The sequence below is a fragment of the Trachemys scripta genome, chromosome 4, assembly GCF_013100865.1.
Source record: "Trachemys scripta elegans isolate TJP31775 chromosome 4, CAS_Tse_1.0, whole genome shotgun sequence".
Classification (NCBI taxonomy): domain Eukaryota; kingdom Metazoa; phylum Chordata; order Testudines; family Emydidae; genus Trachemys; species Trachemys scripta.
The window spans coordinates 94464161-94490003 of record NC_048301.1 but is presented as its reverse complement, the minus strand read 5'-3'; the positions used below and the strand labels follow the sequence as shown (position 1 = coordinate 94490003).

Sequence of the window (25843 nt, the reverse complement as noted above, 5' to 3'; positions counted from 1 at the left end):
AGCATGGGGGTGCTAGAGCTTCTCCAAAGAAAGTTGGGGGGATATTTTTAACATGGGCAAAACACTGTATTTTTCCTTAGTCCTATTATCAGCAATGGCTGACCAGTTTCGTGTGAAATTTTCCAGAACAATTCATCCTGACCAGACGCCCAACATCAAAAATTTCAGCCCAAATAGGTTGAAAAAGTTATAAGCAATGGAAACCAGGTTCTTAGAATGGGAAGTGCTAGGCAACCTTAACAATAGGCAGTACTGCCAGCTCCCAGTGCTGGGTTAAAATATTGCTAGGCCAACTCAGTCTTGATCCCTTTCCGTGGAAAGCTAAATCTATGGGAATGAACATTTTAGTCACTAAAATTTTGTTAGAAATAAAGGGAATTCTTGGCAGGGTGAGCTATTTTCTCACATCAGTAGGAAATTAAAGGGTGTCAGATTTACACATAAGGCAGTGCAGCAGAGCCAAGACAATACAGATGACAGTAGCATGCAGACTCTTGTTGTATTGGTGATTATTTTTTAATCAGTTCATCCCACTTGGTTCCTTTTTCCTCCGATAGTACAGTTTGTTAACCTAACACAAGCAGTAGTACCTTGTAGATAGCTATCTCAGCTATAGCATATCACTAAACAGGATACATCTATAGAACCCCAGCCACTAGAGCAGGGGTAGGCAAGCTATTGCACACGTGCCGAAGGTGGCACGCGAGCTGATTTTCAGTGGCACTCACGCTGCCCAGGTCCTGGCCACTGGTCCGGGGGGCTCTGCATTTTAATGTAATTTTAAATGAAGCCTCTTTAAACATTTTAAAAACCTTATTTACTTTACATACAACCGTAGTTTAGTTATATATTATAGACTTGTAGAAAGAGACCTTCTAAAAACGTTAAAATGTATTACTGGCATGCAAAACTGTAAATCAGAGTGAATAATGAAGACTCGGCACACCACTTCTGAAAGGCTGCCAACCCCTGCACTGGAGCAAGATTGTTTGCTGCCTCATCAAGAGTATGTCTACACTGCAATAAAACACCTGCTGTGTAGACGTTTGGGCTGGAGCTCAGGCTCTGAGACCCCTTGGGGGGGTCCCAGAGCCCAGGCTCCAGCCCAAGCCCGAACAACTATACTGCAATTTTATAGCCCCACAGCCCAAGCCCCGCGAGCCGGAGTCAGTTGACCCGGACCACCCGCTGTTGTGCTGTGGGTCTTTTATCACAGTGTAGACATACCCCAAGTGTCTTAGGCAGAGCCAAGCGAGACCACTAGCCTTTCATCCACCCTTTCTTTCTGAGCTTCCATTTTAGTCCATTGCTCACTTTGATGTAGAATACATTCAACCCAAAGTGAACAGAGAGGGCCTCTTTTTATTTCAGTGGGGATAGAAGACATGCAGCACAGGGCCATTTGAGTGCTGCTTTGTTGGGTTTTTGTTTTGGATCCATAAGACACAGAACCAGTTAATTCAGTTCTCTCCCTTCCTTACTGCTAATGATGGCAGTTTCACCGAGTGCCTTGTTGCTGTGACTGAAACGATAGACAATCTCCCTGGTGACATTGCTGCAAGCATGACCTTTTCCTCCTGAAAACTTGGAGCTTCACTTTCATCAGGGCCACTGCAGCTGGAACAAACTTGCAAGAGCCTGTAGATCTCCTAGAGTGGCCTGTCTGGTGAGATATTTCTAATTGTCCCAGGTGGGGTGAGACAGGATCACGGGATGCTGCCTCTGCACAACTGATGGTTGAGGACTATATTCTGCCTGGCCTTTATGTGGGTATGCAGTGGGAGGAAGGTGCAAGGAGCCATCTTTTTGTGTGGCCCCTTTAAGGATCAGGCATTTCTGCAGACCCTGCGTTCAAGGATGTGTCCTCCCTACTCCTCCAAAGGTGCATGGTATTTCAAATGGGCATAGAGGAGGTGGAACTATGGCTCTAGCATCAGGAGGGAGCAGACTGTATCCTACAAAGGCCTTTTGTAATGAGCATGCTTCACCTGTGACCAGGGAATTCAGGTAAGCAGAATGCTCTCCAGTACATCCTCTAGAACAGTGCTGCCTCCACATTTTTTTTCTCTAAGGGCTGTGCCTAACTGGCACAATCTAGCCTTGTAAGATATAGTTGGACCATAGGCGTGCGCACGGGGTGTGCCGGGTGTGCCCAGGCACACCCCAATGCCTGCGGGCTGGATCCAGCCCTCGGGATTTGCCCCCTGTGGTGCCACAGGCCCCGCACCGCTCTCTGAAGCAGCCGGCACCATGTCCCGGGGGGAGGAAGGGGCGGAGGTGAGAGGGCTCCGTGCGTTGCTCCAGGCACCGTCCCCGCAGCTCCCATTGGCCGGGAACGGGGAACCGCAGCCAATGGGAGCTTCGGGGAAGGTACCTGGAGGCGCGGCAAGGGCAGCGCACAGAGCCCTGTGGGCCCCTCTCCCCCCATCCCCCCTGGGGCCGCGCAGGGACGTGGTGAACAGCGCGGCGTGGGGCCAGGGCAGGCAGCCAGGGAGCGTGCTGCTGCAGGTAAGCACTGCCGGGCCGGTGCCCGAATCCCTCCTGCACCCCTACCCTCCAACCCCCTGCCTTGAGCCCCTTGTCTGCTCCTCGCACCCCAATCCCCTGCCCTGAGCCCTCTGCCTGCACCTAGCACCCCTCCTGCTGCACTCTGCACTCCTCCTGTACCCCAACCCCCTGCCCTAAGCCCTCTGCCTGCACCTCGCACCCCAACTCCCTGCCCTACACCCCTCCTGCACCCCAACCCCCTTCCCTGAGCCCCCTCCTGCATCCCACACTCCCTCCCGCACCCCAAACTTTATGATGTTCGCCTTCAAAAAATAAAATAAAATTCCCTGGGTGCACACCCTAATGAAATGTGCTGTGCACACCTATGACTTGGAGCAACTGGTTCTATGGTAGAAGGCTGCAGGTTGCAACTCTATGCTTTCATGCTTTGAGAGCATGTGTATGTCAAGTTACAGTGCAGCCTGCATCTTGCCACTGAAATTGAAAGAACTTTGCTTAATAGATGCGTATTTGTGTTGCATGAGATTCAGAGTGCACTTCCCTGGTACTGTGGAGCACAAGAATGCATCAGAGAGAGCTGTAGCAGCTCTCATCACCTAGTTTTGTGGAATGTAAGAGCAAAACCATAGAACATAAGGACATAATTTCGCAAGAGCCTGTATATGTATTGAACGGTAAAACAAATGTAGGTGATTTGTCTTTGTTCTGCTCAGCTTGTATGTTAGCATCCTCTGACATTGGCGATTTGTCTTGGTTCCTTTAAATTCCTAAGTGGATTATAATTTTTCTCGTGGTATTAGTTGACAACAGTCATTTTTCATGGCTTTACTGCATTCCTCAGATATTTAGAATTTTTTAAGGGAAGGAGTTCAGTAAGAGGCAGCCATCTCCAGGGCATGTAGTGTAATGCAAACTCTGCAGATGAAGTAGCTCAGGAATGTATTCTGTAAACTTTGATGTAGTTGCTATGCTTAAAAAAAACACAGGTTTTGACCCACTGTGGTTTACAGTATTTAAAGCATATAATTATGTACATGTCAAATGTAAATCCTTTAAATACTGTGGCATGGGCAAATTCCTCAGTACTAGTGTACTTCAATAACTCTGGAATATGCAGCCTGAAATAATGGTGAAGTTTGCTTATAATGAGGATGTTCTTGATCTTTTCAAACACTAAAAGGCTCAGAAGATATGGCCATGTAACTTAACCTCATCGCTTTCATATATACACACTTTTCACGGAGACTGCCCATATAACAAATTTGTCTTGTGCCTAATATTGTGTTGTCATTTATGAGCCTGTAGAAATATGCCTTATCTAATTAGATTAGTAATGATTCCATTTCATATATGAATTACAGCAACATAAGCAGAAAATAGTCACACACGCAATGTCAAAATAAACATTTATGTCCTAAGAATATTCTCAGGTGATGTCACACCAGCTATCCCACTATAGCCTGTCAGAATTTTTGCTGCAGCAGCATCTGGTACTTTGGCAAGATCTGCAGGCAACTGTAGTAACTTTACAGCTGCCTTTAACTTTGCTTTTATATTTAAGCAGCATAAAGGCTCTGTGATCTGCTCTGTATTCCTATATACATAACATCTCTTTGATTGCAGTTTGGAGTCTGAGGACTCTACTACATTATTTTCCAGATGGTAAAATAGTATAATGTCTGAAGAAACGTTTTACCAGATTATTACCAACAGTAATGTTGGGATTCCTTCCAAGACCTCTTCCACTTGGCTTATCCAGAATACCTCACCCAGTTCTGGGAGAACACTTTATCCCGTTCTCAGGATCCCAAACAACTCAATTTGATTCTTGCTCAGCACTCAGGTTACTTTATTAGGCATGTGACAGCTCTATGCCCTCGTGGATAAGGCCACCCAGATGCAGGGGTTTAGGTACTGGGTGATACCAATTCCAGTTCCAGTTCAAGCATGTCACATGTTAGACAGTTTATATACATTTTCCCCAGCCATAACATCTATACTTGTTGAATCTAATTGGATTGGACATTGTGCAGATCATGTAAGGACCAATCACTTTGGAGATTGTGTAAGGACCAATTGTTTATTTCCTCCCTTTATCTGAATTTCAAGTTAATCAGTTCAGGGTGTTCCCACTTATCTCAACTAGCCCTGGAAACACTGTCTCAGGCACACAGCCTGTCAAATCATTGTTTACAGTTGATCCTTGCACTCAAATTTTACTCATGTCCAGCAAGATCTATGCCTACAGTTACGTGCCCCAAATTCTCATGTGTTATCTTCATACAGTTGTGAATTTATCTCAAATTATAGTCACCACCTAAAATCTAGTGTTCTTGCTTGCTTGCTTTCCCTGGTCTCCAGACATTTAAGAGGTAAACCTAGAACAGCAGTGGTTCCCAACAATATTATATATTAATTTTTGTATGTGCTTGGCGTGCCAAGATAATACAATGATGTGTATCTGGATATAGATCACATGTAAGTGAAGTAGTGTATGTGTATTTTGTGTGTATAGCAAGGATGTTTCATCTGCAGTTATTCAATTATCAAGTAAAATGACAAATCTAGCGACTCTGCAGATATTGTTATGATAATCCCTCATTGTAACTGAATAGTATGATAATTACTGTAATTCTTGTGTAAATGATTGGTATGTGACTTAAACCTGCTCATGCCTTGCTGATAAACTTTCATTCATGCATTCATTCATTCATGCACTCAGTCCCTTCCATTCACTTGTTTATTTTTCTGACCTATGTGCTTGGCTCTTTAGAGTAGAAACACCCTATTTTGACTATGATGCCCCTTTGGGGTTTGTTGCATCTATAAGCAAAGATTGGGAAAGTTTTCTGTATGCACACCAAGGAAATACAGTGGGGGCTATTTTGAAAGAGAATGTTCCAAGGTAAATCTGTGTAACTGATGTTCACATCTTACGAATTGAGCTTAGGTTTATTAAAGCCTGAAGTGTTAAGCTCTTTTCCCCCCACTAAATAAAATATGTCAGGAGGAGACTGGAATGTATCCAATTATATATGCCCATTATAATAAATAAGTGTATTCTAAATTCAGATTTCATTGCTCTAGATTATTTTACTAGTTTTATCGGTTTACTTGTCCAAGTACAGTTGGTAAAAATATAGTCAGTCTACTTTCTTTTCCTCTGGGTTTTGCACATTTGTTAGGGAAAGTTGTATTCAGTCATTATTATTTATTTTTATCCCAAGCCCCAGACATGGACCAGGACCCCATTGTGCTAGGTGCTGTACAAACAGAAAAAAAAGGGACAGACCCTGCTCCCAGGGGCTTACGGTCAAAGTGTAAGACAAGTGACAAGAGATGGAAACAGGGGAATACAAAGAAACTGTGAGATAATATGAGTTAGCATGATAGGCCTGCTGAATGGTTGGATGTTCAGTTTATTTAGGTATGACAGTGTTATTTTAATCTGTTTTGTCTGCAGATATATTGTGAACAAAATAGCCAAGCAGATGTTGAAACGCAGAGTTGACATTATTTTATGCTTACCGGTTAGAAATTGCTACCTTGTAGCCAGTAGCCATCCAATATTGCAAAGTTTTTGGCTGTTCAGTGACTGCACATTGGCTTCCCTTTAACTGAGTTAGCAAAATGTTGTTTGTGATCTATGTGGTTAAAAAACAACCATGCTCCTTTCAGCTTTTCATGTGGTCTTGTGAGGTGTGGAGCTCTCCCCTGGTGGGACTTAGCGGCATGCAGTATCTTCTTATTCATTTCAGATTTTACAATGTGCTATAGTCTCAGACAAATATGCAGGGTGTAAACAATATGGGTAAAATCCTTGCCCCACTGAAGTCAACAGAGGGTTTAATAATAGACTTCATTGGAGCCAGGATTTCACTCTGAGAAGGGAGAGGAATTGTTTTGGGTGGTACCGGTGGCTATAACTAATTATAGTGGAATGAAACTAGAAAGGGGGAAATTTAGGTTGAACATCAGGTTATACATTCTGGCAGCGAAACTGTGAAACTAGCTCCCACAGTAAGTGGTAGAAGCGTGGGTCATTTGAAAGTGGATTCAACAAAGCATTGAGGAATATACCAAAGGGAAAAATCCTACACTGGCAGGGAGATGGACTAGTTGACCTATTAGTTCCTTCTTATTACTATAATTCTAGGAATTAAAGAAAAATCTCTTCCCTCTCCTTTAGGCAACTGACATTAGCACACTTTTTTTTTAAAGAAAGAAATGTTAGTAATGTAACGATTAAGGGAACTGTTGCACTAGCAGAAACTAAAGATCTCTGTACATAAGACATTAAACTACATGGTGCAGACACCACCACTCTTTCTAATGACCTTGATCTTACTGTGCTCAGGATGGGCTGATCATCACTTTGCTGGCTGTTCTGGTTTTTTAGGTAAACACCTGCCGGCAGTTAATCATGCTTAGCAGGTTTACAGTAGGGGAACTGGTTTTATGATATTGACTCTTGTTCACTAGGGACTGTGCCAAGACCACCAAAGTTACTTCATGGAAATCATGTTGCAAATAAACCTTGGTCCCAAAGGTAAATGAGGGCAAGTTTTTCTAATCCACCAAAGCACCCTAATCTTAGCATGAACACACAGACATACTGTTCAGCTTAAATAAACCTCTGTTTTTCTTGTACAATAGTGATTTTTTCTTTTTCTTATTTTCTTACAGTACAACAAACACCTCTTTGTGCACATTGGACATGCCAACCATTCTTACAGTGACCCGTTGCTTGAATCGGTGGACATTCGTCAGATTTATGACAAATTTCCTGAAAAGAAAGGTGGTTTAAAGGAACTGTTTGGAAAGGGCCCCCAAAATGCCTTCTTCCTAGTAAAATTCTGGGTGAGTAAGACATACCATAGAAGTTAATTTAGACTGTGTGTTCACGTTATGTGCTTCCCTACTCTTTCTAAATGTTCACGTACACAGGAATTTATTTTGTCATCACTTAATAACGTGAAGGTGAGGCTCCATCATTTGTGTATATCCTTCATGTGGGACACTAGCACAAAGCCACTTCTATTGCTGTTTCCCACAACATGTCTGTGTTCCTAGAAAACAACTGTAGTAATTGTAATGCCTGCCAGCACTTTGTTATACGTGATCCTTTGCCAGTGACAAACAGGTAATAAGTTTTGTTTAAACAGGTAATAAGTTTATAAATGGTGAACTGCCATCTAGTGGTTTGATTGGAGAGCAATATCAGCAACTTGAACGGAGACTTCTGTGTATATTTTTGAGTGTTTTGTATGTTGGACTCTGCTGAAGGCAAGTAATATAGTTTTTAGCCTTGAGATCAGCCAATGTTTTCACAACACCGTTATATTTAAAATTAGTATTAAAAAAACTATTTAAGAGTTTGTGATATTTCCAGTGCTGTTGTATAATGGTTTTGGTTGCTTTAATTTCTGCTTCATTGTTGAAGCAAACCTGCCTTCAATTTCTCGTGGGACATTGGCATAGAATTCTGTTTGCAGAGGAATTATACCTGCCCAAAGTAGCTGTGAGGCGTGGCTGAAGGAGGATTAGAATGAAGGAAAGATAAAAGCTAGATATCAGAAATGTTGAAAGATACCTAAAATATTGGTGTCACTTTAACCATGTGCATCGCTGTACATATACGGCTGGATTTCAATGGACACTTCAATCGATCACTCACTCTATAAGACACATACATAAATGGCAGTAATCCCCCAAGCTTTTCTAAAAGATTTAACAGCAGACCATTATAATATCTCATTTTAGCAAGACACCATTTGTTTTACAGTATCTACCATAGAACATTTACTAATACATAGAATCATAAGTGTAGGGCTGAAAGGGACCTCAAGAGGACATCTATTGCAGGCCCCTGCCCTGAGACAGTACCAGGTATATCTAGACCAGCCCTGTCCAACCTGTTCTTTAAAACCTCCAGTGGTGGGGCTCTACAGTCTCCATGGTAACCTATTGCAGTACTTAATTACCCTTAGATGAAAAAGTTTTTCCTACTATCTATCCTAAATCTTCCGGGCTGCAGATTAAGCCAATTACTTGTTCTTCTACTTCAGATCACTGTCCTCTTTGTAAAATCCTTTAACATATTTGAAGATTCTTTTCTCACTCTTCTTTTCTCAAGACTAAACATTATGAACTATTATAAGGGGGGGAAATCCTAAAAAATAATTGCCAACATGAATTCTAAAACTGCATTTTGTGATGTTAAACATTTGCTTTGTTTTGTTTGTGTGTGTTCCACTTCCCTGATAATGTGCCAAATTTAGTAATTCACAATGGGACTCCCACTCATTCATTAGTGCCAATTAATGAGGTTCTACAGGAGCATAACGTGTTACCTTTCAATACTACTACTACTATGTTGAAAAGTATAAGTAAAGAAGATTGCTCCCATTTATTTCTTAGCAATAGTTTAAAAAAGGTGCATTAATCTGAAATCCTCATATCAAGATTTCCATATTACAGGAAATAAAAGGGTTGCTTTAGCTTTATATAATCTATGTTGAAGCTTTTGCCATCAGGAGGATGGGGGATTAGGGGCAGGGAGAGGTGTTCTGCTCTAGCATTCTCTTGATACCGAAACCAAACCATGTTTTAAGCCAGGAAAATATTCCCTGAAAGTATAAACTTGGCATACATTCATTGTTGTGGTCATTTGTGCTTGGTTAGCATCAAGAGCATGTTAAGCATGTGCAGACAAGAGCCCTGCCACTAAGAGCTTACAGTCCTATAAAAATTGTATTGCCGTGGTTATATTGTGGTTTGCATATGTAAATAAATATACTGTGAGGTCATCAAGTGCCTCTATCATGAGATCTGAACGTATGAAGTATGTCCGTGAAGTTTGTCCATGGACAAATGTGGCTTGTGAAGTCTGTCATACTGAGCATTAGGCCCTCATTGGCCTGTTAGACATTTCCTGCTGCCTCACAGGTGCATGTTGCTCTAAGAATTAAAATGTAATGTATTAAAAATAAGGTTTTCTACCACTAAAATTCTGGAAGCATTTGGAAAACCATCCGGTAGTGAGTTTCAGAAATTCTATATCAAATTATTACACTCACAACAGGGTCTGAAAAGCTAGTGAAGTGTTTAATGTCAGTTTTTAAAAACATGTCCATAGATATAAATTAGGGCTGGTTGGTTTTCATTAACATTCCTGCTTAAAGCAGAGCCGGAGCTTCAAAAATGAACTTGCTAAGAACAGGGCCGCCCAGAGGATTCAGGGGGTCTGGGGCAAAAGCGGGGGAGCAGACATAAAAAAAGGCGCCACCCGCTGCGGCGCTTGTACTCACCGGGCGGCGCTCTGAGTCTGCGGCGGCAGCGGGTCCTTTACTCGCTCTGCATCTTTGGCAGCACTGAAGGACCCGCCGCCAAAGACCCAGAGCAACTGAAGGGCCCACCGCCGAAGTGCCACCGAAGACCCGGACCGCCACCAGGTGAGTAGCCAGGGAAGGGATTGTCGGCCAGGGCTCGCGGGGCCTGGGGCAAATTGCCCCACTTGCGCCGCCCTTCCCCCCCCCTCCCCAGGTAAGAACTTCATTGAATGTAAGTCATGTAAAGGGAAGCAAAACGTGCATGGAATAATGTTTCTAGTCACACCCCTCTGAGAGAGGGATTATTTTCTCCCTGATAGCTCTTGCTACTGCTGCTGCTCTTACCTGAGACTTCATCCTGCTCCCCAAGTGGGAGTCTTGCTCTGCCAAATTGATGGACCATTCTGGCCTTTACCCAGCTATTTCACTTAAGGGTATTGTCTGCCTTGCAATCCAAGGTGTGATTGTTGCTTGGATAGACACATGCGTGTCAGCTTTGGCCTAGCTAAAAATAGCATTGTAGATGTGGTAGCTTGGGCTTCAGTAACAAGAGTAGGTGCCCTGGGTCTCCAGGGTGCTTGTGCAGCCCATGCTAAGGCCCATGCCATCCTATCTATGTGACTATTTTTAGCCATGCTGTGTGGATAAAACTAGCCTGGATATGGCTCCACGAGCTGCATTCATGACTCAGGTTGGAGACTTATCCAGAAAATGCATTGAACAAAATGTGCCATACTCTTTGCCAATGTCTAGGGCTTGCAGAGATCAGGGTTGAAATCCTGGTCTCATTAAAGTAAATGATATAACTTTCATTGACTTTAATGGAGCCATGTTTTGGGCAGAGTTTGCTGAAGAGGGGTTGGATTTTTATTGTCTTGAAAATTGGTATTAAATTCCAATTTAATTCCAATGCTATTGTTTATGTTAAGTAATGAGTGTACCTCCTAGGACAGACTCATGGGTGATAAAACACCAAACTGCCCATTCAGCACCTTCAAAACACAGTGTTAATTGCCAGGATTTCAAGCTTTACTCGGCTAAATCTTAGGTTTCAGCAGCACTTCTGTTTCTGCTGCCCCCTTTTTGAGTGGGTATTTGTCTCTAAGGATCAAACTTTCAAAAGAGGGTGTAACTTACAGTCCCCCAATAATATAGGTACCCCTTACCAAACCCCACCTTTGTGCTAACACATGCTTGTACAAGAGAGTCATAGGTTATGCAGGTTGGACCGTATGCTTACAGTTACACTTCTGTATTCACACATGGGGGTTTTATGGGTACATGAGGTATACACCCATTATCCCAACCCACTGACAATTTAAATATTTTAATAGGCATTTTCCAAAAAGGACCTTTAAAACCCCCAGAGGAACTGGACTAGTTTTAAAGGCCTAATTACAGTTGAGAAGTTGGTGTGAAATCATTATAAATGGAGATGGTAGTGCACGTATAGTTAAGGTTCCCCAACATTTGCCATTAAAAGACCCTGTTTTCAGTTGCTAATATCTTTGCCAAACTTTAACTATTCAGGCTGAAATTGTCCATGCCAGGTGTCTGCCTCAGGGTGAGTTTTTTTGCTGTGTCACCAGGTGCAGTAAGTGAGAGCAGGAAGACTGTCTCTCTTGCCAGGGCAGCCTGGCTAGCAGAGGGGACAAGAGCCAAACCTGGAGGGTGGGGTGGTAGATTGGAACATGGAGCCTGTGGGAGGGCAGCTCTGATGAGTAGACAGGGGCTGGCTAGCAAAAAGACCAAGAGCAGAAGCTGGTGGGGAAACGCGGGTGGATGAGGAACTGAAATCAGAGGAGAAGACAGGATGGGGAGACTGGGAATAGCCAGGCAAATAGAATTGGTCAAGGAGTCTGGGAGGGGGAACTGGGATGAGGAGCCCAAGGAGTGGGGGGACTGACTGGGACTACCTAGGTGACTGGGACAAGGAGCCAGAGATGGAAGGAGTAGAGACATGACTGGGGCATGGGCAGAAGCAACCAAGCTTGAGGGAATAGGAACAGAAGAGTCTGTGATCCCCCCCAGCATAGTCTGCTCCAGAAACTAGAATGGAACCCAAGATTCCTGAGTCTCAACATTCCACTGCAGTCAGAAGATATCTGTGAAACTTACAGGGAAAACATGTCTCTTGTCTCCCTCTAGTGCTGGTCTACAAAGAGGATGACAACCTACTACTACTATCAATTTCTCTGTTAGCTCAAGTGGCAGAGGTCTGTGCTGTGCATCTAGAGGATCCAGCACCTATGATGAATCCTGTTGGTGAAAATATGGTTCCACATGATTAAATTTCTCAGGGGGTTTCAGAGTGGTTTTGTTTTGTTTTGGTTATAATTCTAAAATTCAATTTAAAAAACTCAGGTAAAAGAAATGCATGGTTGCAAAGTTGAGCACTCAAAAGTTAGTAAATGCCAGAATTAAGGTTGCCTGCTGACCACAGTGGGAGGAACCTATGCAACCTTAATTCAGCCCCTTTGTGCATATGCATTATGATACTGACATTAATTACATGATCACATCCTATTTTTCCAGAGAACTGATGCCTCACTAAGTGCACAGGATGAACCTGCTCTTGGGATGAATCAGTGTGGTGTAATGAAGGAGAGTGTTGTCTGTATGACACCTGCCTCATTTGTTGCAGAAGCTGGAATGTGTGTAGTGAATGAGGCAGGGAATTGGAGAACGATAAAGGATGTTCTCATGATTAAGACAAATGATTACTGCCCTGGAGCACTGGAATCTGTTCCTGCCTGTGCCAGTGTTCCTGTGAGATGCTGGGCAACTCACTTAAATCAGACTTTTTACAGGTGGCCACTAATTGTGTGTTCCTCATTTTTTGGATGACTGATTTGAGATCTGATCTGAGTTGCAGAGTTACTGAGCACCCACAGTTGCAGCTGAAGTCAATGGGAGCTGTGCTTTGAATGTGTACACTGAAAAATCAGGTCCTAGGCATCTCAGATGGGGCACCCAAAATTAGTGGACAGTTTTCATAGGTTCATAGATTATGCGGCCAGGGGACCACTGTGATCATCTAGTGTGAATTAGCTTTAATCTCTCTGGGTCTCAGTTCGCTATCTGCTAAATGGGAATAATACAACCTCACCTCACAATGGTGTTGTGAAAATAAATTAATTAATGTTTGTAAAGAACCAAGATTGTACCATGACAGCACCATTTTTTCCCATAAGGAAATCAATAATAATTGTGTCTTTGAGACGGGGTTTGAATAGTATGCAGTAAATAAAGCCTAGGGGGACACATTGAACGTTGAATAGCTGCTCATTAACTGCACAAGAGGCAGCAGGAACCTGTGGCAAAAATATGTGATCATATCATTAAAAACTGCTTAAGCAAAAGGGGGCTGAATTAAGCAAACTTAATGGTATTTTAACCTAGTTTTTTGTGTGTAATAATATACAGATTAGAGAACATGTGATACCAACATTCTTGTTGGTTATATATTAAAAATATTGATGAGAATATATTTTTGAATCATGAACTTATAATAGGTTCGAGGATTTACTTTTTCCTGGGTTTAGCTAAAGCAGAAGTGAATGTGCCAGTGTTAGAACAGTATTATGTGTATAACAAAAGCCATGATTCATATTCCTATAAGAATACTTTGCATCAGTCCTTTTCGGCTAGAAAAGTATGTCCAATGAACGATACACAGCTAGGTAATTAGTCATGAGAATTAAATCCCAAACTGGCAGATCTCTTTTCTTAATTTTGATCATGATATGATGATACTACAAAAAAAATGATTTTAATGTCTAAAACGGTTGGCCCATTCACAAGTATTACTACTAAAATGCTGGCAAGGTCTAGGTATCATCAGTAAATGCTGGGCAACCCTGACTTCTCGGAACACTTGTGGAATTTTGAGGTCATGAATTTTTTTAAAAATGTTCTCCTATGCCCCTGTTCTTTTTTTCCCTATTTTTCAACATGTGCGTATATGTACAGAGACACACACATATACACTTATGAGTCAATATCAGCCATTTCTCTCTACTTTAAGAAATACAACTCTTCACAGGTACCCTTAATGCAGTGTATTTCTGCTAATTCTTAGCATTCTCTCCCTTTCTTAGCAGCTGCACCCCTTCCATCATTTTTTTGTCTCCCACCCTCTCCTGCTCCTTACTATTAAAGCACAGATTGCTGAGCCCTGTACAAAATGCAGGGGAATACTTAGTTTTTTGCCTATTGAGAGTATACAATCAAAACAGGCCAACAAGACAATACAGATAAAACTCTGGATACCTACAGGAAGGATGGCAGTACTGCACTACTTTAAATGATCAGGTGCACAATCACACTGACCGTTTCCATTGCTTTTTTAGGCTTGGTGGAATTAATGTAATTAAAAAGAGGGATTTGAATGGAGAGAAGGTGGTCTGTGTGTGCCTCAGGAGCCAGGTGTATAAGGGCAGTATGGAAGAAAGCCTGGTAAGGAGTGAAGGCAAAAGAAGACAAGAGACTGTGGGCAAAAAGTAAGAGGGAGGAAGTAGAAGAACATTAGGGCAGATAGGCAGGCAGGAGTGGTGGTGGTGTGTGCACCTGAGGAGGTGGAGAAACTTGAACTTGTTGTGGAAGGTGAAGGGAAGCCAGTGGAGGGATTCAAAGAGATGGTGGCATGGTCCAAGCAATGAGTGAGGAAGAGTATTTTATGGTAGCTGTGGTGGTATTTTGAATTGGGGGGGGGGGAGGCAGTGAGGTGCAAGGCAGGGAAACTAGAGAGGAATGACCAAGTTGATAGATGACCAAGACATAGACAAGTGGTTTAGCCATGGAGACATAAAGGAATGTTCCTTTTATCTTACCTCTCCAGTTAGGGTTTGGGCTTTACAGCAGATTGTTTTTTTATAATTTTCTCTGTGACAGATATAAAGACTTGCTAAAAAAAAAAATGGGTTGAGATCTATAAAAAGACACTTGGCCATCATGGAATTTGGCTTTGCAAAGTGTCAACTACAAAGCAGATTGCCATATTTCTCTGCAGGGGTTTGTTTTTTCATATGAATTACATCTAATCTGACATACAACATGATACCAACAAGTAAAGAAGCCCTCATCCTCAATTTTGGTGAAGAATCTGGATGGTGTGTTTTTTGGTCTTCTCCATATCTGTGTCTAAATCTTGCTGCCTCTTCCTTTGTCTCAAATATCCATCCCCTTCTGTCTGTTCAGCGCACTTACCCAGGCCCTTATCTTGCATCTTGAATACTATAATCTACTCCTCTTTGCCCTTGATGTCTACAGCTATTGCAGATGCTACCACTAGACTCATCTGCCTGGCGCATTATGATAACCACCTTTCCCTTCTGTTACCTTATCTAGGGTTACCATATTTCAACAATCAAAAAAGAGGACGGGAGGAGCCCCACCCTAGCCCCGCCCCCGTCCTGCCCTAGCCCCGCCCCTGCCCCTTCCACTCCCTCCCACTTCCCACCCCCTCAGAACCCCCAACCCTCCCCCCCCACTCCTTGTCCCCATGATTGCCCCCTCCTGGGACCCCTGCCCCTAACTGCCCCCCATGACTCCACCCCCTACCTAAGCCTTCCTGCTCCTTGTCCCCTGACTGCCCCCTCCTGAGACCTTCCCCACATCCTAACTGGCCCTCTAGGACCCTACCCCCTACCTGTAGCCCCCCCAGAACTCCTGACCCATCTAAACCCTTCTGCTCCCTGTCCCCTGACTGCCCCCTCCTGGGACCCCTGCTCCTAACTGCCCTCCAGAACCCCACCCCCTACCTAAGCCTCCCTGTGCCTTGTCTCCTAACTGCCCCCTCCTGAGACCCCCCCACCTGTACTCTGACTGCCCAAAACCTTACACCCCCAACCCCCAGACAGCCCCCCCCCGAACTCCTGACCCATCCAACCCTCCCCCTGCTCCCTGTCTCTTGACTACCCCCTCCAGAACCTCCCTGCCGCTTCTCTGACCCCCGGCCCCCTTACTGTGCTTCAGAGCGGCGCGCTCGGCAGCGGGGGAGGGGAGCAGGGTTGGAGCTCCAGACTGCCGGAGGCCCGATGCGAACGGCCGGCCAGCGATCTGCGGGTGGGGGAGGAAGGGAGAGAGAGGAGGGGATTGGTCTCAAGTTGCAGGGGAGAGGAGGGGGGAAGTGGAGGAAGGGCTCAGGCTGCCGGAGCCCCGTGCGAGTGGCACGATCTGGCCGGCTGCCCTGTAAGCTGCGCACGCTCTGCATGGGGGGAAATCCGGACATTGACAAATTCCCCCCGGACGCTATTTTTAACTCAAAAAAGCCGGACATGTCCGGGGGAATCCGGACGAATGGTAACCCTACCTTATCCTATTTTAATCCCTCCCACCTTTACTTTGTTGCCTACAAATCACTACCATTTGGCACTAGTTTGGCTGGCAAGCACTTGTTCCTAGTAAGAGCACTGTTATCACTAATTTATCCATGCACATCTGTCTCCCTTCCCTCACTCCCGTCCTGCTCTTGTTCATCTGTTTGTTTGTCATGTTTTGTCTGGATCTTAGGGTATGTCTACAACCAGCCGCTAATTCGGCGGCTGGCAATCGAAGTTCTGGGTTCGACTTATCGCGTCTTGTCTGGACGCGATAAGTCGAACCAGGAAGTGCTCGCCGTCGACTGCGGTACTCCAGCTAGACGAGAGGAGTACTGCGGAATCGACGGGGGAGCCTGCCTGCCGCGTGTGGACCGAGGTAAGTTCGAACTAAGGTACTTCGAACTTCAGCTACGTTATTCACGTAGCTGAAGTTGCGTACCTTAGTTCGATTTGGGGGTTTAGTGTAGACCAAGCCTTAGATTGTGAGTTCTTTGGGGCAAGGATTTTCTTTTTGTGTTACTACTTTGCACGGTGCTTAGTGCCTGTATAATGGGTCCTGATCCTTGTTGAGAATCCTTAGGTGCTACTGCAGTAAAAATAATAGTAATTTGGTTGTGCATTATGGGCCAGATCTTGCTCCCAAGGAAAGCAGCTTTGAATTTGACCATTAATTTCTGCAGGAACAAGAACAACCCCTAGGAGTAAATACATCTAAAATGAGTGAAAGACTGGTCTTTGGATAGTCACACAGTAGGAAAGAACAATCATTATAAATTAATGCCTGGCTTTATTGCTTTCTTACTCTGCTACATTAACTACCTTAATTTTAAATGCTTTCAGTAGTTTGCATTATGCTTCAAACTGATGAAAGCTTGGTCATATGTCAGTGCAACTCTGTGAAACAGAGAATGAAACTCATCTGAAGATGTCTGGGTGATATTAATTGATTATTTTTTTTAATGAATGCCTCCATTTGCAGGAATCTGCAATGCAAACAAGCCGTTATTAGAAAGTAATACATATTATAATTAGGGCAAGCTTTTAAAGATGCTTTGAAGTCCTAAACATTTTTGAAATTCAAATGTGGAATGGAAATAAAGGAATCTGCACAATAAAGGGACATTAAATTATGTCCCAAAAAAATTTATAGATGTAAATATATGCCATAATTAGTGGTAAGTAACATGAGTAGGATTGTTGAGTTTATTCCTATTCTTATTTAAAACAGCTATGGCGTGAAAAATAATTCTGCTTCTCTTTGCAATATGCTGTAACAAACAATTTACCCATGTAGTCAGTGTTCAAAAATGGCTTGTCCGCATGGTTGCCTCCCACCCCCCACAGTTCCTCCCCATGTGCTTGCAGCAGACTTTCTGGATATAGAAAGTTGTTGCTGCTGTTTTTTATCTTTTAAATATGGTTGTTTGTTTGGTTGGTTGGTTTTTTGCAAAAGAAGTGAAGTTTGGAAACCCACCTGCTCACTCACCAAACCGGATTGGCAAATGATTTGCAGTTCACAAATGTAATCTGTGGTGTGGATTAGTCTACAACCAGCATGCAAATGTATTCAGAAGAAATTAGAAATGGAAGAAAGCAGCAGTTCCCCTCCTTTTCCTTCCCCCTCCCCTTTATTTTTAAAACTGGACCCTCTCTACACAGCGATCTCATGTGGTGCTTTTGCAGGACTTCTTCACAAATTGATACAAGGGCATTAGTGCCTCAGAATCAATAATGAGTCAAAAGGGAAGAGCAGCTGGGAGGAGGGAGCAGCTTGGCCTGTCCATCACAAGCTTAACCATGTGGCAGACCTGGAAGCAATTCCAAAGCTGCAATGTAACTATGTGCCAAGGACCCAGATGCTACCATTGGAAAACATTGCTTCACAATTTGGAATCTCTGCCTTTGATTACTGTTCTGAGAGAAAGAGGAGAGATATAATGTGATCATATGAATGACACCTCTTTGCAGTCAGTAGCAGTTAAACCTATAAGTTGTTAACAATACATTTAATTTTAACTACTGAATGTTTGTGTAAATTATGCTGGTTGCTGCCCAAATACCCTTATGTTACTAATAAGTGCTTTTTTCTTTCTGTTCGACGGGGAGAATTTAGAGTCTTTCCCTGCAGTTGTTGCCAATGCTGCCTTTTGGTTAGCCAAACCCAGTATGACACAAGCAACCTATCCCCTTCTTGCTGTAGAGACAGAGCAATGATCCATGTGAAGTTGTTGTTTGTTTGTTTGAAGCCAGTTCTGTTTCTGTACGTGCTGTGATGCAGCATGTCAAACACTTGATATTGTTGATATACAAAGTTTTCAGTGCTAGATGCTGGCAAAATACATTGTAGTGATGAGTGAATCTGTTACATTGTATGTGCATTGCTGTACAAAAGGAACAAGTGCTTACAAGCAGGGTAGGTCCATCTCCTAAGACTTGTTCAGCGCTTTACAGTTCAGTGATAAAAGAAAATCTCAAAAATGAAACACATAGGTGTCCTTTTTATATATAACCTAAAAATAAATAGTTAGAAAATGCGTGAAGTTATATTTTTAGTTCACTAATCTTATCATTTAAAATCCAAAAGTCCATTTAAAATCCATTATGAGAAGTGTGGATTACACATGATCTAATATGTAAACATATTTGTAAGCTAGGTTTTAAAAAGTAACCATATAAAAAGGAAGATGTCCCTGATCTTCCTGAACATGTTCAGAAAGTACCAGGAGAGATTTTTGTAGTAGTTTACTTAAATCTCTGTTAACAATAAAAACAAAGCTGGAATTGAGAGTTAAACAGCTAAACTGGTGGAAAGTACATCTGCCCACTGAAACTCCCACCAAAGATTCAGCTGATTCTTGGGCTGTTTTACAATAGTTGGCCATATGTTGTGACACCTGGAAATTATTATTTTCTGAGAGGTTTAGTAAACAACTTTATACATAATGGGGCAAATCCTGCCCATTCTCTGCAGGCACGAAATATGTGACCGTTGCCAGCGTCGATGCTAGAACGAACAAATCTAGCTGTGAGGACTTCGATGGATGTGTTCAGTCCCTATATCAGCTGTTTTAGGGCTGATTAAGAGGAGACCTTAAAGAGTGGCTCCCAGATTATGAGGTGCATAGTGGCAGAACAGCTTCACTGCTCTGCAAGCATTGGGAGGGAGAACTCAGCCTCTGACCCATGATGCCCTTTTCTAATATATTTAGTCATGCTGTGCGCACAGACTAGAATTTGGCTTTAAGTAAAGAAAAAGTAGCAGTGAGGCAAATGGAACCATGATCTCTTCTTTTCTCTTTAACCTGTGAGCCCCAGTCTATGCTAAGATAGTGTGGTGATAGAGAATATGAGTGGCTGGATAGATATTCTCTCTGTGTAGAAATAGCTAAAGAAATATAATTATTTTTTAAAATAGTTTTCTTCCAGTAGGTCCCACTTAGGGTGCATGTGCCTAACTTTAAGCAAGAGACCAATCCCATCTAAGTCAAGAGGATTTAAGTATCTTGCTGCATCAAAGCCATATTACTTATTATCAGTGATGGAATCCTCTCTCTATGATAGCCCCTCTTTTCTATCACCTCAAACGTCTTCCTTTGTGATGAGGTGTCATTGCTTTCAGAAAGGAAAAAAGAAATATAATGGTACTGATCCTCTGGTGCAGACATGCTCCTTTCAGGGCAGGATTCATGAAGAGGAAAAGAAGGCTCTGCTTCTTTTCTTCACAGCAGTCAACACACAGACCAGCCTCTGCCCTTAGTACTTGCATGCTGTTGCGGCTGGCCAGACCTAGTAGTCAGAGCCAAAATCCTCAGTCATGAGACCGAGTCAAGAGTCAGCTGGGTAAGGATACCAGGAGGTCAGAAGCAGGAAACAAACTGGAGATCAGAACAACGAGTCAGGAATCAGAGTTAGGCTGGGTCAGGAGACCAGGGGGTCAGAGACAGGACAAACTGGAGGTCAGGAACTACCAAACAGATGCCAGGAGTCAAGCTGAGTTGGAATGCCTGGAGATCAAGTCAGAGGAGCAGTAGGGAGCAGAAAGCACAAAGGCAAACAGGGTGAGCCCAGCTGTTCAGACAGTTTCCTGTTCCTGCTGCAGGCTTAAGTAGGGCCAGTCGGCCACTCTGGAACTTTGCCAATCAGACCTCAGGGGCAGAGCCTCACACTGCATCTGGGCTTCATGGATCTTAGGTTAGCTCTTGCCAGCAGGCTGCAAGGTGGAGGGTCATAGGGTGGCTGCTCTCATGAACCTTGCTGGCCTGCATTCAAGACCCATGGGTCATGACATTGCCACCTTCCCTTGTGGCTTCTGTGGAAGGCCCAAACCAGGATGGGAGTGAGAATGTTTGCAGCTGGCTCCCAAGTGCGTTCTGCCAGGCCATAACTTTCCCAATCAAACAGGTACCATAATTTGCCCTGCTTAATCTTACAGACGAGAATTTTGTGTACAGCATATTTCTCCTGACCCTATACATACACTGGTGAGGCTGGTGATTGGGCTTTATGAGGAACTGTGTTCCCAATGTATGGTTTTAGAAGTGAGATATTAAATATAGGGTGCACTCTAAAGATCAAGGGAGCTGGATGGGGTATATTTGTTGCCGAATCCAGTAACGGGCCATGGAACCAATAGTATAGTTTTTGAGAGGGTCTGTCCGTGTGGAGATGTTCTGTTGAAAGCCATATCTGTTCTCCTACAGAATAGGGGGAGGGGTCCTGTTGTCTACATTTGTCTGCGTACCTTTTGGAGTTCTCCTTGCTCTTTTCAAGGTGTCCCTTCACCACCTCTTGGACGTGATGGATGTGTTGTACTAGGTCTGAGGCAGATGTGTTGGGGGAGGATGTGGTAGTTGTGGGTGAAATCAGGTGTGGTATCCATAGTTAATAAAGAAGAGACTGTGGCTTGTGGATGCATGGTCCACATCATTGCACAAGAATTCTGCATAGGGAAGTAGTGAAGACAAGTCACCCTAGGGATGGTTGATGTCATAAGTATTATTTGAGGATCTAGTTGATTCTTGATTTTGGGCTGTTTTGCTGAAGATGGTAGGCAGAGGACAGTTGTCCGTTGACTGCTAATAAACATAGGGCCTCGTGCCAGAAGCAGGCAGTAAACTTTGGCCCTTGGTCAGAGGTGACATGATCAGAAAGTCCATGAAGATGGCCTATGTTGTTTATCCAGAGCCAGGTGGTTTCCTCTGTGGAGGGTAAGCACGTGCTGGAATGAAGTAAGCCATTTTATAAAAGCAATCTACCTCCATCAAGATGATAATGAAACCGCTGAATTTTGGTAGTTTTACCACAGAGTCCAAGGAAATTGCCTCACTGGGTTGAGAAGGAGTGTCCAGAGATTGGAGAAGACTGCAAGCTCTCTGGCGTGAGATCTTGGTGTGGGCATGAACCTTGCAGGAATCTACAGAGGTCTCTATCTTGGGGCATACATGGGGCCATCAGAAGAAACGGGATGTTAATTGTCAGGTGTTATATCACGCTAAGTATCTTGCAGGTGGGAGTCATGGCACATTTGAAGAACTGCCACTCTCACAGGTCCTGAGGAAACACAGATGTGATCTTTTACAAACTTGATCCCCTCCCAGGTGTCATACAGGTCTCTGTTGGTATGGCCATCTCATAAGACAGAATTCCAGAGATAGACACAAAGCAGATGCATGGGAGCAGGTCCTGGCAGTAAGTCACATTAAGTAAATTATGAGACTTCAGAATGTGGGCTGGTTCCAAACTGGGGCCTTATGGGTCAGAGCCATATCTTCTTCTTCAAGTGCTTGCTCATGTCCATTCAACTTAGGTGTGTGTGCTCGCCACATGCACCAGTGCCGGAAGTTTTTTTCTCAGCAGTATCCATAGGGGACTAGCTCTGGCACCCCCTGGAGTGGCACGCACATGCCACAGTATATAGGGTGCTGCCGGTCCCCCCACCCTCAGTTCCTTCTTGACACCAGTGACGGTGCAGTAACTGTTGCTGCTTCAACTAGTGCTGTTGCTGCTTGTTTTTACGAACTAGTTATTTCTTGTATTATAGTGAATATAGTTTTCTGTTACTGTTTATAAATCCCTTAGCCATAGTTAGAGACTTCGTAGGTCCCGAATGGGACTTTGCCTCGGGACGGGGCATGCCCCAGTGCCCAGGCTTTAAACCCTGTGATCGCTGCAAGAGACCCTTGCCCATTAGTGATCTACACAGCAGCTGTCTGTGTTGCTTGGGTGAAGGACACATTAGTGAAAGTGCAAAATTTGCAAGTCCTTCGAGCCCAGGACTAAGAAGGAGTGTTATATTCGTTTAAGAGCTCTCCTTATGGAGTCAGCCCTCACCCCGGCACCGGAACAACACTCCAACTCGGCGCTGAGTGCCGTGACCTCAGTATGCAGCGCCCCACCGCGACCGTCCACTGGCCGGCACTGGTCCCTATCCATGGCTCTGACCAAGAAGGCTGTGTGAGGCCAGTCTCCAACCTCCCGCAAGGGAAAGGATAAGACTGGGTGTGAACAAGGTCCCATGCTGGGCAACTCTTCACCTATGTTTGGATCTCAAGCCCAAGCTCTGGTGAAGCGATGTAGCCCAACCCACTCCCCCGGATAGCGGCAGAGGCCTCCGTCAGCTCCGGGTGCTGTCCACACCAGAGGCCCTGCAGGCAGCGCAGGAGATCATGTCCCTCCTGGTGCCACCCACACTGGCTCCTGCGGTTCCCTGGTCATGGGGTAAACCCGCGTTCGGACCACTTCTGTCCCCACCTCAGCGGCACTGTTCGCTGTCACGGGAGACATCCTGCCAGTGCTCACCCTCCCGTAACCACCACGCATCTGACCGCAAAAGGCAGATCCAGCTTAGCCCCATTTGGTCCCCGGACCTTGGGCACAGGCAGAGGCTCGAGACACAGCTCGCCGGCCACTGGGCGCAGATCTTTGGAGGCATGCACCCCCCCAGCAGGAATACCAGTCCTGCAACCCAGAATCTCCGAGACCATGGTACCGCTCCAGGGACCTGTTGAGGGATCGATGGTACCATTCCTCGGACTGTCGCCAGTGAGGGCATCACTGCGTGCAGGCACTTCCTGGAACCGGGCCAGTTGCGACTCCCGGTCCCGCTCCTCATCCTGATACCTCTCTTCAAGCACGAGTCATAGATCCCTGGCTCTAAGCCGTCGTGGCTCCATCGGCCGTCACAGGTCCCTGAAACCGCACTCCAGATCAGACTCCAGGCGGAGTGACCGGTACTGCTCTGTCCTGGTCACCTGGGAGCAACCACTCGAGATCCAGCCCTGGTTTGGAGCAAGGTTCCCTGACGGCAGGACAAGCTCTGGTACCAGCACTGAACATTGTCAGCATTGAAACTGGCCCTGTGGCCTCAGGCGCAGTGGCTGGCACCGTGATACCCATGGAACCCATGGGGGTTCACCCAACCCTCCGAGGCCGCCTGCTCGATGTCCAGAGCCTCAAAGAGACCAGCTGCCTCTCTCTCCCGCCTCCTCCAGTGCATGAAGCCTCGGGCCTGAGGACCCCACAGGTCCAAGAGGGAGCAGGGGAACGAGCCACTGGGCCACCAATGGTTGTGGAGGACCCTATGGCGCCGATATCTTCCTCGTTGTCACCTGACAAGACTATAATGGGGTCCCCTTCCCCAGTTCCTCTGGATGACACTAAAGTGCACCAGGAACTACTGAAGAGGGTCGCTGCCTACCTGGGTCTTCAGGCAGAGGAGTTAGAGGAGCCCTCAGACTCTCTTTTCGATGTCCCCTGCTCCACAGCACCAGCCAGGGTGCTCTGCTCCTTCATGATGGTCTCTAAGATCACTAATGCCCTGTAGCAAACTCCCTCCTCCCTTCCACCCATCTCCAAGAGGGCTGAGGCAAGTACTTTGTGCCATCCAAAGGCCATGAGTACCTGTACACCCACCCTGCTTCCAACTCCCTAGTGGTAGAAGCGGTTAACCACAGGGAGCAACAAGGTCAACCCGGGGCTACCCCTAAGAACAAAGACTTTAAGAGACTGGACTAGTTTGGGCATAAGGTTTATTCATCCTCTAGTTCCAGTTGAGGGTGGCCAACCATCAAGTCCTCCTGGGACGTTATGATTTTAACATGTGGCAAGCCATGGCCAAGTTCAAGTCTCTCTTCCTGAAGCTTCTAGGAAGGAGCTCCAGGCAATCATGAAGGAGGGCACGACTGCGGCCAGGGAGACACTCCAAGCGGTGTCGGATGCAGCGGACACTGCTGCCCAGACCATGGCCTTGGCCGTCACCATGCGCCAGGCATCCTGGCTACTCCTCTCTGGCTTAACCATGGAGGCTCAGCAGTCGATGCAAGACCTTCCCTTTGATGGGAAAGCCCTGTTTGCGGAACAGACGGACAATAAGCTCCATGGCCTAAAGGACTCCGGCACAACCCTTAAAACGCCTGTATGTTCCTGGCCCTCAGGGCCAGGGGAGCCACCCTTGCCAGGAGCCTGCCCATAAGAAATCCAGAGGCTACATGCAGCGTCCTAGCCAACAGCCTTTGCAGGCCTCTCAGTCGAGTTCGACCTGCAAGAAGCAGGTGGGCAAGTGCTCATTTTGAGGGTATGCCTAAGGGTGATCTACCAGACTGTTCCCAGGATCCTCCCTCCCCTATTTTTGCCAGCTGCCTTTCTCCTTTCCTCCCTGACTGGGCATCTATAACATTGGACCGATGGGTCCTCAGTATGGTGGCATGGGGTTACACCCTTCAGTTACTTTTTACCCCTCCTTCCCACTCCCACCTCCACATCCCTCTTCAGTGATCCTTCTCCCGAGAGTCTGCTCGTGCAGGAGGTAGAGGGGTTACTGCTGCTAGGTACGGTGGAGGTCATTCCTCCAGAGTACAGGAGCAAGAGGTTCTATTCCCGCTATTTTTTAATCCCAAGGCCAAGGGCAGTCTGCGACCGATCCTAGACCTGTGAGACTTGAACCGCTTCCTAGCGACGCTGAAGTTCCGCATGGTCTCCCTGGGTTCCATCATCCTCTCCCTGGATCTGGGAGACTTACACATACTTTCACATCTCCATCTTTGAGGGACACAGATGCTTCCTCCGGTTTATGGTAGGTCCCAACCACTATCAGTTTGCAGTCCTCCCGTTTGGCCTAGCGACAGCACAGTGGATATTTACCCAGTGCATGTTGGTGGTGGTTGCTTACCTCAGACGTTGGAGAGTCCAGATCTACCAGTACCTTGACGACTGGCTAATCAAGGGCAGCTCCAGGTCCAAAGGGATGTCATGATGCTGTTAGTCACTTGCCGTTGTCTTGGCCTGTTGGTAAACGACAAAAAATCCACATTAGTTCCAGTACAGAGGATAGAGTTCATCAGAGCGGTGCTCAACTCAACCTGCACCAGGGCGTTCCTGATGCTGAGAAGATTCAGAGCACTGACGGGCCACATTGCGGAAGTCTCCGCGTTTCCCCTGACCACAGCCTGCACCTTCTAGGTCACATAGCAGCATGTACATATGTGGTGCACCACACTGGCTCCGAATGTGACCCCCACAGCAGTGGCTGGTGACGGTCTACTCCCAGTCCAGGGACCACCTGAAAAAGGTCATTACCATCCCCTCGACGGTACTTACCTTGCTGCAATGGTGAACCGACCCTGGGAAAGTCCTGGAAGGAGTTCCCTTTGTCAGCACTCCACACTCAGTCGAGATGGTTTTGGA

The 25843-nt window shown here is 45.3% G+C and overlaps 1 protein-coding gene across 6 annotated transcripts in view; it reads left to right on the top strand.

Annotated features, from left to right (window-relative positions):
* Positions 1-25843, top strand: part of TEAD1 (TEA domain transcription factor 1) — a 221972-nt gene that overhangs the window by 185658 nt on the left and 10471 nt on the right. For all 6 annotated transcript variants that reach the window (XM_034769979.1, XM_034769977.1, XM_034769982.1 and 3 more), the window contains one exon: positions 7195-7368. In XM_034769979.1, the coding sequence (XP_034625870.1) occupies positions 7195-7368 (174 nt within the window). The remainder of the gene's footprint in view (positions 1-7194; positions 7369-25843) is intronic.